Genomic DNA, 18,952 nt, shown 5'->3' on the forward strand with positions numbered 1-18,952 from the left:
CTGCTGTGTGTTCGTTCTGCGAAAAACTTGCTTTCACTGCAATTATCTGAGCCTAGGTCCTAAGTCTGCTTTCCATACAAACACAGTTTTTTTGCACAGGTTTAATATGCAAAGAATTTTGCGAGAATGCAATGCAGTGTGAGTTGAGGGAAGGTTATACTTTGACTTGTTTGGAATTTTCCAAGGGTGGCTCATCATTGCATAACCACATCACAGATGATAGCAACATTTGTGAAGCTTTACCAGCTGGTAAGGAGTTCCTGTGTCCACTGGCATTCATTACTCTGCGTCCCAGGGAGTCTGCATATCTGTCTATCTGTCTGTCCATCTGTCCCTCCACCATCTATCTGAATATCTTTTCCTAGTCCTTATTTCAAAATGTCAACTATAGGGAAAGAGTGTCAACAACATTCCACTGAACATTACCTTACCTCTCTCAAATTCAAACTTAGCCATTATAGTTTTAAGCATCTGAAATTTTCTTTATATCTGAGCATTTACTTATTGAAATGTATGTTATAAAATTCCTTTCTCCTTTAAATCACAAGGCATCACGTTAATTTCTTCAAAGTGTATGTAAAGACAGGGTCTATTAGCTCATTTAGGGGCAGCACAGGAATGTTATAAAAAGAGGGTGTCAGTATGTTAGCGGTGGGGTCCTCTGCTGTGCAGGGGATAGAACGAGTGGCTGAGGGACACGGCAAGAGCTTGGCTCCGACAGTGCCCACAGCTTATGACGTGCTGCTGTCCAAGCGTTTGCCAAATTTCAGACACTCTCCCAGGAGCTGTGTCACCTTTAACCATACCTGCAGAGCACCCGTATTGTTATCCTTTAGTTACTATTTTTCCTTAAATCATCTCACTCTTTTTACTTAATTTAAAAGGAAGTTTTATCGCTGTCATAAACATAAAACTAAAATGGTTCATTAATTGTCTTTAGTACACATTATACTAAATACTTAACTGTGTAACACACACACACACACACACACACACACACACACACACACACACACTCACACAACCTGTTCATCCGAATGCCACCTAAAATCCCCTTGAATACTAAACGGAGGCAGGAGCTCCCCGTGTTTAAAAGTACCGTTATTTCTTTTCATCTTCATGGGACCCCAGGGCCCATCAGTGTTTACTGGTGAATGAAGAGAGGATTGAGATGGAGGCCGGGGGGCAGGGGCAGTTGCGGAGCGTCACATCGCAAAGCCACGGTCCTGTGGGGTGGAACCCAGATTAGGCAGCTCCCGAGAACCCCCCTTTGCATCGCAGAACCAAGGGAGGCTATGTCCGTCGGAGGCCCGGAGCTGGGCGTGAGCTGCCAGGGCTGGAAGGAGTAGAGGGGAACATCTGGCCCTTGTCAGATCGTGTTGGCCACCGGGCTCCAGCAGGAAGAAGGCGTCAGAGGGAGGCTCACTCGGGGCTCAGGGCGGCACCCAGAGGTGCACAGCTGGAGGGAACGCCCTGCTGGCACAAGGACGTGGTCTGTCCGGGCGTGAGGGGACTGTGGGCTGCCATGGGCCCGCCTCTCCCCAGGAGGGCCTGCAGCTGAGAGGGAGGTGCTCCGCTGTGCCTGTGGGGTGACAGGTGTCTCTGCAGGTCCCCCAGCCCCTCCGTGCCCCCAGAGGAGAGTGGCCCGAGGTGGGCAGGGGGTGGACGTGGGGTCACAGGCCAGCGAGGGCCTCTGCCGGCCTTTGCAGTCCTGGTTGTCTCAGGTCCTGGGCTGACCGGGTGAATCTCTAACTCCCCTTAGCCACCCTCTCTTTTTAACAAAGAAAGAACAGCCTGAAAACAGGATCTAGCTAGAACTGGCTGTTTTGTTGTCTTTGTTTTTCTGGTTACCTTCTATTTATGGCAAGAGACAGTGGCTTTTTACTCTTGGTGATAATGTTTCCTATGAAAGGAAATCTGTATTAGTCAACAATAGGGCCAGTGACCCAAAATGCCTGCAGTTTGGGAAGGTCTTCTCACCCTCTCACCTGGAGGGTCCACCCCTCTGTCAGCCCCCATCCATGGGACTCGGCAGTGATGGGGATGGGACTCGCCCCCAGTCTGTGGCTCCAAAGCTAGCGCTCTCCTGTCTTTCTGGAACAATCCAAGAACAGAGGGACGGGAGGAGCTGGAATCCCCCCCGGGGCGCTGGGCTTGTCCTCCCCTGACCTGCCCTCCCGCTAGTCACCGTGAACTGCTGCCAGTGGTGTCATTCATCCGTTCCCACATTCATCGTTCAACAAACCTTGACGGGCCACTCTGTCCTGTGCTGGCTGCCCTCCAGGAAACGCCGTCTGATGGGGGAAACACAGCACAACAGCCGCTGGAGACCGTGGGAGCTCAGGGCATCCAGGTAGGGAGGCAAGTTCTGAAAGGAAGCGACATTTGTGTCGGGGACCCGGCAGGTGGGTGGTTGAAGGACCAGCAGGGTTTTCCAGGCAGAACTAGCTCGGGATGGGTACACACTGCAGCTCGAGGGATCTGTGCGGTCTCAGCAAGTTTCCCCAGCTCTGGACGTCAGTTTTCTCATCTGTGAAATGGTAGGAATGAGAATAAGTTTTTCTTAGGGCTGCTGGGAGGAATAGATGACTTTTTTCATTAAAACACTCAGAGCGTACATACTATCTATAAAATAAATAGGTAAGCAACAAGGACTTACTGTAGAGCACAGGGAACTCTACTCAGTATCTTGTAATAACCTATGCAGGAAAAGAATCTGAAAAAGAATATGTGTGTGTGTGTGTCTGTATACATACACACAAGTATAACTGAATCACTTTGAGGTACGCTTGAAACTAATATAACGTAATTTAACTATACTTCAATTTAAAAAATTAAATCTGTATATATAAGGGAAAAAAACACCCAGAGCAGCGTCTGGAACACAGTAAGGTGCTGGCCATGGTCATCACGTACAAGGACCTAGAGGGCAACGCGCCAGAGGGTCTGTGGGTCTGGCTCTGCCATGCCCAGGCGGCATCAGCAGCCATGAGCTGGAGGGCTGGGCCGGGTCAGACCGTGAAGGACCCTCGAGGTTGTGTTAAGGACACTGGCGTTCTTTCTCTTGGCCACAGAGAGCCACTGAAGCATTTCGCAGGGAAGATGGACGGGGTCAGAGCTGACCTCTGCTCCCTTTGGCAGCCAGAGTAGAGTGGGGACTGGAGTGCAGAAGTGGAGGTGGGCAGTGGGACTTCTCGCCACCTGTGGGACCCTCTTGAACAAAATATATCCCTTCCTCCTCCGGATCTTAGCTTCATCACTTGCGGAAACTAGCTTGGGGAGCGGCTGGAATATGGGGGGATCTGGACTTGTCCGGTCAGCCGTGGGAAGACACAGAAGGCTTTGGAGCAGGGTCAGAGCTGTTTTCCAGAAAATGGCCATGACAGCAAGTGCTGATGGCCTGGGGGTGGGTGGAAAGAGACACATACTTATCAGGTTACAGGGTCCTCTCTGTGACTTTGGGGCTGGAGCATTCAAAGAAGCTAGAGCTGCAAGTCAGGGGGGCACCACAGGTGACCTCCACCTGCCCCCAGGTCACTGCATCTCCTCCCCAGAGCCAACCTCAGGGATCTCGTTCTTATGGGAAACCCTCATTAAACCACTGGGCCCTGTGGTCCAGTCCCAGGGCCAAGAGCTGTCAGATTTCTAAGGCCGGACTATTGCAACAAAGCCTTTCACAAACTACTGCAGTGAGGGTTTGCAGTCAGTCAATCAAGAAATATCACACAGACGTGTCCTCTTAGTCTGAACCACTCTCAGGTGGCCTTGTGCAGGTCAAAAGCAGGAAGTCAGCAATTACATCTGGGTCAGCCTAACACCTGCTTCCACCGCCTGTAGTATGAAGCTTAGTGGAGCCTGTGAAGCAGGGAGTGGGCCATGGGCAGGTCGGGCTGGGCAGGGCGTGGACCCGGGTCCGCATCACCGTCCTGCCCCCAACACCTCTGTGACATAATCTTTTCGTCCTCTGAGAAACAGCAACCTCAGAGCCCAGGGATGAGGGTTGCCCGGAATAGCACACCAAGGCCCAGCCCAGAGCAGGGTGCCAGGTCAGGGCCAGCTCCCCCGTTCTCTGGTCTGCTCTGCGAGCCCGCTACCCTGGCCCTGCTGCCCCCGTTGGTCCCCAAACACCTGCCACCTCTCTTCTTCCGCCCAGGCCTCTTTCATGCTGCTCAACCCCAGGTCCTGCCTCCTTCAGGCTGCCCGCCCCGCCCTGCAGACCCACGCCCTCCTTGTCTGTTGGAGGTCCAGCCCTGCGTCCAGCGGGCACGGCCCTGAAGAATGAGGGCTGTCTCTGCTCTCCCTGCCTGATGGTCCCATGTCTCCACCCAGAGGACCACTGAGGGCAGGGACTGCGCCCCTCTCCCCGCCCACCCCCGCCTGCACGGACCCAGGCACTGTAGGCGCCACAGAATAGCATCTATACTGCAGCCCTCCGCCCAGCACCGTTGCTGAGGCCCCCCGGACTAGGCCCTGCGTATGACCTCCAGGTGGCCAAACCCAACGGACACTGTTTGAGTGGCCAAGTGGGTGACGGCGCTTTACACGGGGACGGGAGGAGCAGGAGAGGCAGACGGAGTAAGACAAGGAGGCGGTGGAGATGCCTGTGGGACATCCAGGTGGAGATGCCAAGGCAGCAGCTGCGCTGGGGCGCTCACTGGGAAACCAGATCTGAGAAGCCAGAGCTAGAGGCAGATTTGGAAGCCACTGGTGCTTGAAGCCACAGCACGGCTGAGACCTTGCAGAGGGAGTGCACACGAAGAAGGGAGGAGGTCCTCGGGTGGTGCCCGAGGGCCGCGGGGGTTAGGGGCCAGGATGAAGAGGAGGAAGTAGCAGAGCAGACAAGAAAGGGTGCAGGGGAGCTTGAGCGTCTCCCGGAAGCCGAGGGAAGGAGGCATCCAGTGAGGGAGCGATGTGGGGTCAGCCCTGCCTCTGCAGGCCCGGCAGTGTGGCGGTGCCGGGTGACAAGATGTGAGCAGAGCAGGCAGAGAAGCGGGTGGAGGAGCCACATGGTGGGAGGGTTGTTGCGTTTGTTTCAAGGTGGAGATATGACAGCTCATCTGTGTGACACGCGAACGATCCTGCAGATCGACCCAGCAGAGGGGCAGCGATACAGGCCGTTAGAGACCAGTTGCTGGACGAGAGTAACACCCCACTCTGTTTCTCTGCAGCCCCGTTGCCCTTGGAAAATTCCAGAGTGTGTCCTCATCCGTCCCACTCTCTGAACTCTGTCCTCGCTGGCTTCCTCTTCCCCACTTTGCTGCATGTGACCTGTGGTCACCTAACGAGGACAGCAGCTGGGCTGGGCCATTCCAAGCTTGCCTTGCAAGCTTCCGCTGCACCTGGTGGGGCCACTGAGACGCGGGCCTGGAGACGGGCCTGAGTGTAAACCCAACTCCTCCACTTCCGAGCTGTGCGGCTTGAGCCAGTTACTCTGGCAAAATGGGGGGGATGATGGTACCTACCTTGTGGGGTTGTTGTGAGGAAATGTTCAAAGCCCTAGAACAGTGCCTGGCGCCGAGCGAGCATGCTGAACGATTTACTGTTGTGTTGACGCAGGAAGTCGCTCTTGGACGCGGCTTCTGAGACTCCAGTGGCTGAGGGGATGCAGGGAGGGGAGGCCCAGCCTCTGCTAGGAAACTTTGAATAAGGGCTGTCCCCCCATCTCATGTTGCTTGTTGAAGCCCTCAAATAATTTAGAGAAAAAATTAATTCCTCACAGTGGGAAGACTTAGACATTGCCTAGTCTGACTCTATTCAAAATTCCACCCATTAAAGTCCTTTATCTGCTTACATACCTCCTCTGCCAGGAAGCTCACCACCTCCCAACGCAGCCCATTCCATTCTTGGTCAGCAGTCCTTGTGAGAAAGTTTTTCCTCAAAGGGAGCTGAAACTGCCTTCTTTTGACTCTCTCTCGTCTTTGCTCCCCCTCCCCCTTCATCCTGGTCAAGCACTGCCCTCTGGGGCCACATAAAGGCTACCTGCCTCCTCCCCTGAGTCTTGGAGACAGGGACCCTATACCCCTGTGTCTTCTCTTCTTTTGGCTGTGGTCTGAGCCTCTGGAATTGAGAGGGACTGTCACCTGCCCAAGTAGACCTCAAATGATATGACCTAAGCTCTAATCACACGGTTTCTCTTTGAACCAAGAATCCCCATCCAGGGGGGTCTCACACTGATTACTGCCAAGCACCTTCCCATTCTCGGCTTGCACTGGGGGAGCCTGAAAGCAGGACTTTGTCAGTCAGAGTTACCGGCTCATAAAACACAAAAGGTTAGGGCTTCCCTGGTGGCGCCAGTGGTTGAGAGTCCGCCTGCCGATGCAGGGGACACGGGTTCGTGCCCCGGTCTGGGAAGATCCCACATGCCGCGTAGCGGCTGGGCCCGTGAGCCATGGCTGCTGAGCCTGCGCGTCCGGAGCCTGTGCTCCACAACGGGAGAGGCCATAACAGTGAGAGGCCCGCGTACCGCAAAAAAAAAACAAAAACAAAACACAGAAGGTTAGGCTTAGCTCTAGCTTCAGGCAGAGCCTGATCCAGCAACTCTAATAATGTTACCAAGGATCCGTTCCTGTTGCCGTCATTGTTAGGCTCTATCCGTAGCCCCCAGCATCTCCAGGTGGCCCCCTAAGAGTCACAGGTGGCTGTCACATCTCCCCACGGCACACCTGCTCGGTTGGGGACAGGCTGCCTCTGTTTTGGGGAGATTCCCCGAGCCTACAGCTCCTTGCATCTCATTGGCTATACCTGTGCAGCCCTTAGCCAATCATGGTGGCTGGGGGTGGGATTATGCTGATTTGTGTACTACGCCCTCCTCTGTGCAGGTGAGCAGCCTGTGGCTGGGGTTGGGGACAATCGGGGAGCTGTCACCCCTGGGGAAGGGGTGCTGGATGGCCCCAAGCGGCGGATGGCTCACCCTGGGCCTCATGTACAACCTTGCAGACTCCCACTTGTTTGGCTCAGCAGGTGGTCCTCTGGGTGGTGAGTTCACCTGACCAACCCTGTGCGCCCACACCTGTTCAGGCTCTCTGTAGTGCCTTCTCCCCGTGTCCCAGTTACTCCGAGACAGCTGCTGTGGTCCCCCTGACCGGCACGTGGCCAGAGGAGCTCCTGGACAAGCTAATGGCTTCCGGGTCCCTGCCCTCTCACAGAGGCCCGACCGCAAGAACCCAATCAGAGCCGGGAGGACCTCAGAGGCATCGGCTCCAGTGATCCACCTGAAAAATGGAGCCCAAGTCCCACTGCCAGTTCCTGTTGGCAGCGCTGGGGTCGGAATCAAGGACCCCTGCCCAGCCCTCCCGGATGCAGACGCTCCTCAGAAGATTTTCCCTTTAGTCCCATTGGCTAAAATTCAGTTACAAGCCTACGTCTTAGCTACAAGGGAGGCTGGGTGAATAGCCACCATGGAAGGCTGACTCGGCCATACTGGCCACTGGGTAGGGAGCCAATGGGGTCAGCCACAGAGACCACACAGGGGCTTCTGTAGGCATATCACAGCTTAGCTGTGCAGAGCAGGGAGTGGGGAAGGGCGGGCCCATACCCCACGCTCTCCCGCAGGAAACTGGCTGAGCCCCCTCCCTCCCAACACTTGTGTCTTCCCACACCCACAGGTCGGAGGACAGCCACCTCCCAACCTCACCACGAGCCAGCCCAGAGCCACAAGCCAAGAGTGGTGAACCTGAGGATGGTGGGACCAGAGGCCCAGACCTCCCTCCAGAGGGAGCCTGGGGCTCCGACAGCAGCTCAGGGAGCAGACCCCTGCACGAAGGTTTGTCCCGCACACCCAGGCTTGCTGCCAGCTCACGACTGACCAGGCTGTGCCCCAGCCCTGCTCCCAGGGTCCTGTCTGAGCTGATGCTGCAATCTGGCCTCCAGACAGAACCCCATCCCCTACCTGCTGAGGCTGGGCGTCCGCAGCCCCCAGCACCCCCTACACCCGGGCCTGAGAGCAGACACCCAGTGGGGGAGGTTGGGATCCAGGGAGGCAGGTTCTGGCTGAGCATGGGAGAATATGTCTCTTGTCAATCCCGTGTAGGGGTGGGTCGGGCCAGGGAGCTGGGGTGGAGTAATCTCCCCATCCTAAGAGGTGAGTAAGTAGGGCTGGACGGTCACCCCTCAAGAAGAGCGCAAAGAGGCCCATCATCTTAATGAACCTGGGTCTGGTGGCTGTGGAGCATCAGGAGGAAAGGAGAGAAAAGCTGTCTGAGCCAGTAGGGCTCTTCCAGCTCAGCTGCAGGCAGGAGTGGACGGGCTGCTGGGTGCCATCCCTCCCACCCGACATCAGAGCCCCTACTGCCCCTGCCTCGGGCACCGGGACGACTGTGACGATAATGACACCACACACACACACACACACACACACACACACACACACACACACACACCATCATCATCATCATCATCAGGAAATTCCCACAACAAAAAACACATGATCAATATTGGAAACACACATAATCAAAAAGTCATGGACCAGTCACCTCAACCCTGTTCTCTTGGGTCTGGGACACTTCTTATTCAGACAAAACAGAACGGCCCTGAGCCCACGCAGCTGGGTGTCCAAAATCAGGACACCTGAGCCAGTGGTTCCCAAACTTGCCAGCCGGCCAGGATCACCCAGGAGCCTCATGAAATGCAGGTGCCCAGGGACTTCCCTGGTGGCGCAGTGGTTAAGAATCCGCCTGCCAATGCAGGGGACACGGGTTCGAGCCCTAGTCCGGGAAGATCCCACATGCCGCGGAGTAACTAAGGCCGTGTGTCACAACTACTGAGCCTTTGCTCTAGAGCCCGTGTGCCACAACTACTGAAGCCCACGCGCCTAGAGCCCGTGCTCCGCAACAAGAGAAGCCACCGCAATGAGAAGCCCGTGCACCGCGACAAAGAGTAGCCCCCGCTCGCTGCAACTAAAGAAAGCCCGCATGCAGCAAAGAAGACCCAATGCAGCCACGAAGACCCAATGCAGCCAAAAATTAAAAATAAATAAATAAATAAATTTGTTTAAAAAAAAGAAAGAAAGAAATACAGGCGTCGAGGCCCACCCCCAAGCTGCCGAGCGTGATGCTCTGGGGGCGGGAAGGTGGAGGATTCCACGGCTGTGCCAGTCAGGACAGTGTCCGGGAGTGTCAGGCTATTCGGCCTCAACTGGCTCTAGTTAAAGGGAACTTGCTGCTTCACAGAATTCACTTAAAGGCCCAAGAGTGTCAGCAGACCCCATCCCTCCCGGCCTCACCTGCCGTCCTGTGCATGGGCTCCCGTCACACTGACAAGGTGGCCCCCAGCAGCTCAGACCCACGCCCTCCAGACCCCAGGCTGGAGGAACAGCGGTGTCACCCTTCTCTGGAAGTTTGAGTCAAGTTTTGGCCCGACTCTCCCTGGCTACGCTGGATCCCTGGCCCTGCCTGCACCAGTCATGTGGCTGGGTGGTCTGCGCTCTGACCGGCCAGGCTGCACTCACATGTCCCCCGAGCCAGGGTGGAGTGGAGGTGCCCCCGGAGACGGGGCCTGACGCGGGGCAGCCGGACCCCAGGCAGGCATGACACAGCCCGGGGTTTCTGACGCTCATTCCGGCTGGAGTGCACCAGGAGGCATGGCCACGTCGGGGATCACATCGAGTCACACGTGTGACACCCCTCCCTGCACATCCCTGGGCGTTGGAGGAACGAGGTCGCTGAGAGCTGAAGATCAGTTCACTGGGTGCCCGTGCCCTGCAGAGCCCCAGCCCAGCCCGAGAGAGGGTCTTGGCCCCCTTGGCTGGGATCACCATGTCCTCAGTGGGAAATAACATGCCCGTTGAGGGCACAGGTGGGCCCCGGCTTCTCAGCAGAGAAGAGAGGAAGGCTCCTCGCTCCCAGTGTCCCCGTGTGAAACCAGGGAGGGGGTCCCGGGCCAGGCACACGGGAGGGGGCTGCACGGCACAGCCCAAGGGGGCGGGAGAGCCACTATCTGGAGGAGGTGGTGAGGGACCGGCAGGGGAGATGGCACCAGGGCCTCTCTCCCCTCCCCCCTGCACCCCCCCGGAGAGCTGCCTGCTTCCCCTCCCTCTGTCCCTTATCTGCAGCCCGTGCTTCTCCAGCAGTGGATGAGCAGCTGTTCCGCTCGGTCGAGGGCCAGGCCGCCTCTGACGAGGAGGACGACAGTGAGAAGTGGCAGCAGGAGCAGGGGCCACCGGCTGAGGTCAAGGCCCTGCTGGCCGGCCTCTCCAGCTGCGGGCGTGGGTGCGTGTGCCGGTGAGGATGCCCAGGACCGGGCACCAGGGCGCCGGGCTCTCACAGTCGTCCTGGAAGCACAGGGCGGCCCCTCCGTGCAGTGACAGACCCTGAACGTGGGAGGCTGACCCCCCCGATTCACGTCCAGGCTGGGTCACCTTCATGCCCTCTGACGCTCTGTCCCGTCATCTGTTGGGGGAGGGGAGAAGACGGCGCCCGGCATGCGTGAGGGTGAAATGAGATGAGCCAAGGCACAGTTCCCGGTGGTTCAATCCCCACTGACTCTCACTCCCTTGGCCGCGGTCCCAGGACCTGCCCCGAAGCTCTAGCGGGACCCTCAACACATCAGTCCCTTTCCTAAGCCACTGCTCCCGACACCTGGGGCGCCTCGGCCAAGTCGCCCAACTTCTGAGCCTCAGTCTTCCTGTCTCTCAGATGGGACAGTAACACCTGTCTGACAGAGGTTTTGTGAGGATTCTCCATCGAGGATGTAAAATGCCCCACGGGTACCCGATCCCAGCAGGTACTCCACTGGGGGGCGGCCTTGACTTTTTAAATGATATTGTAAGGTTCCGTTGATTTTCCAGGGTCATTGTTATCACCAACCCTTTAAGTCAACAAACACATACTAAGCACCTACTCTGTGCCAAACAAATTTGGGGGCATCAGGAAAACAGCATTAACCAAGACAGGCCCTCTGCCCTGGAGCCTCTGTTCCAGTGAGTGGTGACAGGTGTGAGGGAGAGGCGGGGCAGGGGAGGGCCTCTGAGCAGGTGCTGTTTGAGCAGAGCCCTGAAGGAAATGAGGGAAAAGCATTCCAGGCAGAGGGAACAGCAAGTGCAAAGGCCCAGAGGCATGCAGGAGGGGCCATAAGGAGCCTGCGGTGGCTGGAGTAGAATGAGTGAAGGTGGGTGGGAGGGAGGTCGGGAGGTCACAGGGCAGAGGGGCGAGGCCTCTGGCTTTTGCTCTGATGAGATAAGGGGCCGCGGGGGTGGGTGAGCAGGGGGTGCCATAGCCCCGCTCAGCTTTCAGGGGAGACCGACTTGGTAATAACACCCCCCCCCCAGGCTGGAGCAGACTTTGGAAAGCAGCTCCCTCAGTGCTGGCACTCTCCTCCGCTGCAGGTGTGATGACCAGACGGCCAAGAAGCTCATGACCTACTTCACCCACTTTGGCAGTGCCGACCATGCCCGTGCCCTGGGGGAGCTGGAGCAGCTGGGGACCCAGGGCTGCAGTGGGAAGACCCTGGGGACACCAGGGGAGGAGGTCAGCTGAGTCCCACAGGCTGAGAGCTGGAGCAATGCTAGCGTCTCTCACAGGCGGAACTGAGGGACCTCAGCCAAGTGCTGTGCCCCATTTCCAGAGGCACAAACCGAGACTCAGAGAGAAGATGATTTCGGGCTGACGAAGAATATTCTGGTTGTAAGCTAAAGGATACATCTCAGATCAGCTCGAGTGAAAAACAGGAACTTATTAGAATACGGAGCTGGGAGAACAGCTTCAGAAGAACAGCTAAGATGAGCTTCAGGCACTCCAGCTCCCTAAGATGGACCCAGGGACGCAGACTGCCTCCACCTATCTGCTCTGTATTTTTCTGGGTGCTGACCTCACTTTCCCCTACTTCAGAGGGGCCTGCTCCATGTGGCGGGGGAAGGGGAGGTAGGACCACAGGCAGCTCTAGGCTCCCATCAGCCCACTGAAGAAACCCCGGGGGAACAATAATAGCCCAGTACATTAAACCTCAGGGAAGAGCTCCAATGGTCCAGGCTCAGTCATGCGTCCGTGCCAGGGCTAACCCGCATGGTAGGCGGGCAGGGTCCCATGATTGGCAGCTCCATCAAAGTCAGATGAAATGGACGAGGGACACTTCCCTCAAGGAAAGTTAGTGAGTTTGTTGTGGAGGAGAAGGGTGGCGCCGGGCAACACCAAGAGAGGTGTCTCCATCTCAACAAGACCACTTAGCATGTTTTTTCTCGTCTGTCTACACCATGGCAACTTCCCTGTTCCATAGTAATCAAGCATGGAATGCCATGGAAAGTTATTATTTCCCTGAGCCCTCTAGCACAATGCACTTTTGCAAACTGATTTTGATAAAAGCGTTTTATATTTATATGCCTGAAATTCTAAATCCATACTGCTTTGTTTTCTTTTGTTTTTTAAACGTATCTGTGATCTGATACAGTTCCAAAGGGCATAGCGACCACTCCTTTCTAATTAAATCTCAAACAGGCGTCTGGAGAGCTCAGTTACTGACTATGTTCCCAGGCCTCCTCTCTCCTGCCCGAAGCTGAGCGTCCAATGGCACCACGCCTTCAGCTGCTTCTCTTTCCCTCCATCGGTGCTAAGAGAGGGGGCTGCCTCACTCCTGCCATCCCTGCTTTGGAAGGCAGGTGGCCGTGCAACATTTTGCGACCTCCCACCATCCACCCTCTAGTATTTTGATGGGATCAACGGCGTCAGTGCGCCCTGGCCAGCGGTGGGCCAGTGACTGTGGCTGGCCCAGTGGGGCCCCTCTCCTGGGGCTCTCTGTCCCGAGTGAGGGGGGGCGGGGGGAATGGCTGGAGAGTGTTCTCAGCTGCAGCACCCGGACAAGAGGCTCGACATGTTTCTGCTGCCTCATCCTGAGGTTCTCCAGCTTCCAGTCCCTTCTGGGAACAAGGCACTAGCCTGCCAGTGAATTCCCTTTCTGTTCAAACTAGCCAGATCGGTTTGTTGCTTGCAGCCAAAAAACTTTAAAAAGTAAAAGCAGATGGATAGAGAAGAGAAGGGAGGATGGAGTCCTTCCACCAGAAAAGGAGGGATGTGTATTCTTACATCAGCCTGACTCACTGTGTGGCCTCAGCCCCGGCATTCAGCTTCTCTGGGCCTCGCTGCCGTCCCTGGGGAGACAGTGGGGCTTCTATGTGCCTGGCCACCTGGCAGGCTTGGGGGGCCAGATGAGACGACCTCTGTGAAAGGGTCAAGGCAGGCCATGGGCCCCGCCTGGGGACGGTGCTGTGAGTACGGGGCAGAGGGCAGCAGGGCGGGCGCTGAGCCGGTTGGTCCCCACAGGCAGAGCTGCAGCAGAAGGTGGACGAGAATGAGCACCTGAGGCTGGAGCTGCAGATGGTGGAGACAGAGAGGGTGCGGCTGTCCCTGCTGGAGGAGAAGCTGGAGGACGTGCTGCGGCTCCTGCAGAGGCTCCGGGACCTGGTAGGCTCACGGGAGCTGGCACAGCCAGGGCAGGGGAGGAGCTTGGGGTGCGGGGCTGGGGAGCCCAGCCTGTGTTGGGGACTGGCTCTGAGCTTTCCCTACGTAGGCAGGTGTCATCTGTACTTCCAGATGTAGAAAGAGCTCAGGGAAGCTAATCCAAAAAAAGGGGAGGCTCTCTAATTCATTTTATGAAGCTAATATAACTTTGATCTCAAAACCAGAGGACAATAAATACAATAAGAAAGGAAAATGATAAGCTAATGTCATATTTAAATATGGATGCAAAAATATTAAATGGCATATTAGTAAACCAAATCTGGCAGTGTTTAAAGAAATGCAATATGACTAAATTGGATTTATCCCAGGAATTCAGGATAATTCAAGATCAAACATCTATTAACACAGTACAGCACACTGCAGATTAAAAGGAGAAAAACCACGTGTTCATCTCAATAGATGAACAGTCAGTAACAGCTCCTCTTATTATAAAACCTCTTGGCAAGTTAAGAACAGGAGGGATCGTCCTTAATCAGATTAGGAGTCTCAGCCAACTACCTCTCACAAACCTCACACTTATTAGTGAAATGTTAGAAGGAATCCTTCTAAAAATCAGAATCAAGACAAGCATGCCTGTCATCACTGCTTGTGCCACGTAGAGGTTCCAGCCAATGCAGTAGCACAAGAAAAAGAAAGGATGTGGGCTTCCCTGGGGGCGCAGGGGTTAAGAATCCGCCTGCCGATGCAGGGGCCACGGGTTCGAGGCCTAGTCTGGGAAGATCCCACATGCCGCGGAGCAACTAAGCCCGTGCGCCACAACTACTGAGACTGCAAGCCACAACTACTAAGCCCACATGCTGCAATTACTGAAGCCCATGCACCTAGAGCCCGCTCACCACAACTAGAGAAAGCCCGCACAAAGCAACGAAGACCCGACGCAGCCATAAATAAATAAATAAATAAATAAATAAAAAGAAAAAGAAAGGATGTAAGGACTAGAAAGGAAGAAACAAAGTGATTAGTAATTATGTATCACATTTATCCACATAGAATACTGAAGAGAATCTAAAGGCAAAGTATTGTTATCCTTTGGCAAGGTGCCCAATTTTAAAAAAATCATAAGACAGAGATCAATATTTCTAAATAGCATCAGCAAACCATTTAAAAATTTTTCTTAAGAGACACAAACTTAGCCAGGATTGCACAGCCACTATGAGCTGGAAGTAGGATGTGAACATAGGTCTTCAGGGTTTGAAGTGGTCTCTGCGAGTGCTTCAGGCTGCCCAGGATGTAGGGCTACCGAGGCCCAGCCTGATGTGACACAGCCTGGGAGAGTGGCAAGTGGCAGCCCTGCACCTGTGGGCTGTGAGGGTAGTGGTTCCCAGCACAGCTCTGGGCCATGGAGCCTGCGGGCAAATGCTGGTTCTTCCATCTCCCAGCTGGGTGGCTTTGGGCAGATTTCTCACTTTCTCAGTACTGCTTTTTTAAAAAAATTTTTTTTAATTAATTAATTTATTTTTGGCTGTGTTGGGTCTTTGTTGCTGTGCGCGGGCTTTCTCTAGTTGCGGTGACCAGGGGCTACTCTTTGTTGTGGTGCACGGGCTTCTCATTGCGGTGGCTTCTTTAGTTGTGGAGCACGGGCTCTAGGCATGCAGGCTCAGTAGTTGTGGCTTGCGGGCTCTACAGCGCAGGCTCAGTAGTTGTGGCACACAGGCTTAGCTGCTCCGCGGCATGTGGGATCTTCACGGACCAGAGCTCGAACCCGTGTCCCCTGCATTGGCAGGTGGATTCTTAGCCACTTCGCCACCAGGGAAGTCCCCCAAATTGCTTTTTTCACTGCTTAAAATGAGAATGAAATAAGCTCTTTCAAGGATTAAAGGAGCTGACGCATCAAGAGGCTCTCTGTTCACAGTAGTTTCCCAAGTGCCTACTTGGGCACAAGGACAGTTATCTGTAAGCACGTGATCTCTGAAGAAATGGGTCCTGCGTGCTGCTCCATCACCCACCTAGAGTCTGGGCAGTGCGGCCACCCTAGGGGTGGGGGCCAGGGAGGGACCATGGGCAGGGGGACACTATCTGACACAGGGAGCCACACAGAAGCTCGAAAGGGCCACCAAGTGCCACCCGCCCTCCATTTCTTTTTAAGAACATATCGAAAAGAGCCCTGGGGAAGATCTTGCTGAGCACACTGGACGCTTGCAGGGACCCTGCACATGGTAGGTGAGCCCCCGACCCGATCTTCCAGAGCCTGGCTGCAGCTGGAGGGCATCCTGACCTAGCACCTCTGTCCTAAGTGTCTGGGCTGCAAAATGCCACCTCATTCCTGCCCTGCCCACCTGCAAAGGGTACATTCAGGAACAGGCTTCGGGAAGCTGAAGGTGCTATTTGACAAGAGCAGGGAGCACACACCCCAGGGAAAAGGCCAAACAGAAGCCAGTGTGGCCAGACCCCAGGGGAGCCAGGCAGTTCCCTGTGGGCAGTTTAGACTCACCCACAGTCCTGGGCTTACTGCGGAGGAAGGGCTGTTATCATACCCATTCCACAGATGGGAAGACGGAGGCACAGAAAGGCCAAGGGCCAGCCGTGCCAAAACCTCAGGTCTCTCCCTTAAGTACTAGGCCACGTGGCCCCGTTGTTTAGACAAAGTTAAGGGCAGCAGAATTTCATCAGTGCCAGCTTGTGCCCAATGAAATCAGGAGGAGCAAGGCCGGCTCCTGCCTGACAGGGCCTCACAGGCTGGCGGGGAGACAGACGGCTGATGAGCATTTGCTCGCTGGCCTCACTGGGCACTGCTGGGCAGGGCTCAGGTATGTCCAGTGCCCTGAATGGTCCCTGACACCAAGAAGGAGGTCAGAAACTGTGCATTAGAAGGTCCCTTCCCCAGGGTCCTCAGTGGGAGAGAAGCAAGAGCGGGGGACAGCTGAACAGGGCTGGGGAGGGCCCAGGGAGGCGGGGGAGCAGCTCTGTGGGCCAGAATGAGCAGACTGACCCGCCCTGCTGCCCACTCTTCCTTTTCAGAGGGGACGTCTGGCCCCTCAGCCATGCTGGATGCCCTGCACCGAGCTCTGGCTGGCTGTGAGCTCCTGCGTAGAGAGCCCTTGGCACCAGCCTCTGCAGCTCCAGCACTCAGCAACTCCCTCCTCATCTCCTGCTGAGGTTGCTAGCCCAGTCTGTGGGCCCCCTGGGCAGCCTGGCCACCATCAGACCAGCCTCGAGGAACAGCCTGGCCACATCCTCGGAACCCTGGAGGTGCAGGCTCCTTCTGAGACTGGCCCCAGTTCAGAGCCCGGCAGCCATCCCTTCCTTGGGTTCCTCCCAGATTCCCTAGCAGCCCCTGCATTCCTGCTGCCAGGGTCCACACTGCCCTAAGGTTGCTGGATCAGCCTGTACCTGCTGCAGTCTCCCCTGCCCTTGGAGTGGAGCTGTACACTCTTCTGCCCGGTCCAGTCCAGAATCTCTTCCCTGGGTTCCCAGGGTCTCCTCCCCTTCCTCCCCACAGCATGCCTGCTGCAGGGACTCTGTGTCCCCTGGTCCACCGGGGAAACTACTCATGCCTCAGGAATTGTGGAAGGCCAGGCAGGGCTGGGGGAACTCCAAGGCGGGCAGCGTGATCACTGCAGGCTTCCTGGTAGAGCTGGCCTTGAACTAGCTCTAGAAGAGGGATAGGATTTAGATAGGCAGAGAGGAGGGAAGGGCATTTCATGTGAGGTAACAGTGAGAGCAAAAGTGCGGTGCCAGAAAGGGCCCCCATTAGTACAGAACCCAGAGCCCCTCTTTCCTGAGCACACAGTAGGTACCAGGCCTCATGGGGTCACAGGAAGGAGGAGGACAAGCTGCCTGGCCTCATCTACCTTAAACTCTCGTAGGAGAGAAAGATACGATGGCAAGTCATGCAACGCGGGTGAAATCCAGGCTACCCTGAGGTAGAAGAGAGTGTTCTTAATTAAAACTGCAAACCCCAAAGCTATGTAAGAATGTGAAGGCATATGTGAATATACGAACATTAGAATTTTTGTGTATACAAAAAACTCCACAAATAAAGTCAATTATCAAAGGTAATGGTTTGATAATATTTTTTTTAATTTTTTTTTTTTTTTTGCGGTACGCGGGCCTCTCACTGCTGTGGCCTCTTCCCTCGCGGAGCACAGGCTCCGGACGCGCAGGCTCAGCGGCCATGGCTCACGGGCCCAGCCGCTCCACGGCATGTGGGATCTTCCAGGACCGGGGCACGAACCCATGTCCCCTGCATCAGCAGGCGGACTCTCAACCACTGCGACACCAGGGAAGCCCTGATAATATTTTTATTAAAAAAAAAGAAAAAAAGAAGAGAGAGTTCTGAGAGCTCAGCTGAGAAGGATCAGTTCGAGCCAAGGAGGATGAAGCACTACAGAGACGGTGGGACGAGGGCAGATGCCTGGCAGGGACGGGGCAGGTCAGGGGGCCCTTGATGACAGACGAGGGTTTAGGACTCCATCCCCCAGGCAATGGGGGCCTTGGAGGGTTCTGACCTGCCTCCCAGAGGGTGGAGCAGAGAGGAGGAGACAGGAGGCTGCAGGACTCTGGGAGCAAGGGGTTGCCAAGGGGCTGGAGCAGAGTCATCGGGACACAGAAGGGGAACCCTGGGGGAAGGAGATCAGGGGAGCCCGGGACCAGCAGGCACTCCTGGGCAGGAGCCACAGGGAGGGCTGGAGGACAATGCCCAGCCTCGTGTCTTGTACGAACCTCATCTCATTGGAGGCAAGTTTATAACGTGGACTAGGATGTAGAGGTGCCCAGAGAGGCTGGAGGAGCTACCCAACGTCACACAGCAAATTAGCATCCAGCTCTGGACTGAGGCCTGTTTTCTAATCTCATATCTCACACAATTCCTACCACTTCCAGCTGTCTCGGGCTAGGAAACTCCAGGCTTGGGGTCTGGATTAGTTATGGTACAGGCTAAACCAACCTGATAAGAGAGATCCCAATATACTCTGGGTCAAACAGGATAGAACTCTCTCTCCTGTAACAGTCCAGTGGTCCTGGTTGACAGAGCAGCTCTGCTCCATGTAGTCACCCAGGGATCAAGGTTCCTTCCACTTTGTTGCTCTGCCTTACCCTAGGGTGTCATCCTCCTTTGCACGGTGGAAGCCAATTCACCAGCACTGCATCTGCCCTCCACAGGAACGAGGGGAGAGGAAGGGAAGGGTCAGGCACTCTGGCTCACATCTCCTCTACTCTCATCCCATTGGCCATACCTAGCTGAAAGGGATGCTGGGAAATATCATCTATAGCTGGGAAACCACGTATCCAGCTAATGCTAATATTATTAAAAGAAAAAAGGCAACCAACTGGACCAGGGCCAGCCACGCCCACCAGACCACCCACAGTAGTCAGCCTGACACAACAGAAGGACCTATGCAGTCCACATAGTGGGCACCCTACGGCATATAGCCTGGCTGGAGGAGAGTGCACTGCTGGGACACACAGGACATCTCCTACAAAAGGCTGCTTCTCCAAAGTTGGGTAATGTAACCAACCTACCAGATACATAGAAATAAAAATAGCAAATTAGGCAAAATGAGGTGACA

The 18,952-nt window shown here is 55.3% G+C and overlaps 1 protein-coding gene across 1 annotated transcript in view; it reads left to right on the forward strand.

Annotated features, from left to right (window-relative positions):
* The window catches only part of EFCC1 (EF-hand and coiled-coil domain containing 1), a gene marked incomplete at its 5' end in the record, with an annotated part of 32,283 nt that extends 15,630 nt beyond the window's left edge, over nt 1-16,653 (forward strand). Inside the window, 6 exons of the mRNA XM_082663875.1 lie at nt 7,605-7,762; nt 10,064-10,205; nt 11,321-11,462; nt 13,248-13,388; nt 15,532-15,601; nt 16,404-16,653. Of these exons, the coding sequence (XP_082520001.1) occupies nt 7,605-7,762; nt 10,064-10,205; nt 11,321-11,462; nt 13,248-13,388; nt 15,532-15,601; nt 16,404-16,540 (790 nt within the window). The 3' untranslated portion in view covers nt 16,541-16,653. The remainder of the gene's footprint in view (nt 1-7,604; nt 7,763-10,063; nt 10,206-11,320; nt 11,463-13,247; nt 13,389-15,531; nt 15,602-16,403) is intronic.
* Between the last annotated feature and the right edge of the window lie 2,299 nt (nt 16,654-18,952).

Source organism: Grampus griseus, assembly GCF_964374135.1.
Source record: "Grampus griseus genome assembly, chromosome: 10".
In the NCBI taxonomy this organism is placed as follows: domain Eukaryota; kingdom Metazoa; phylum Chordata; class Mammalia; order Artiodactyla; family Delphinidae; genus Grampus; species Grampus griseus.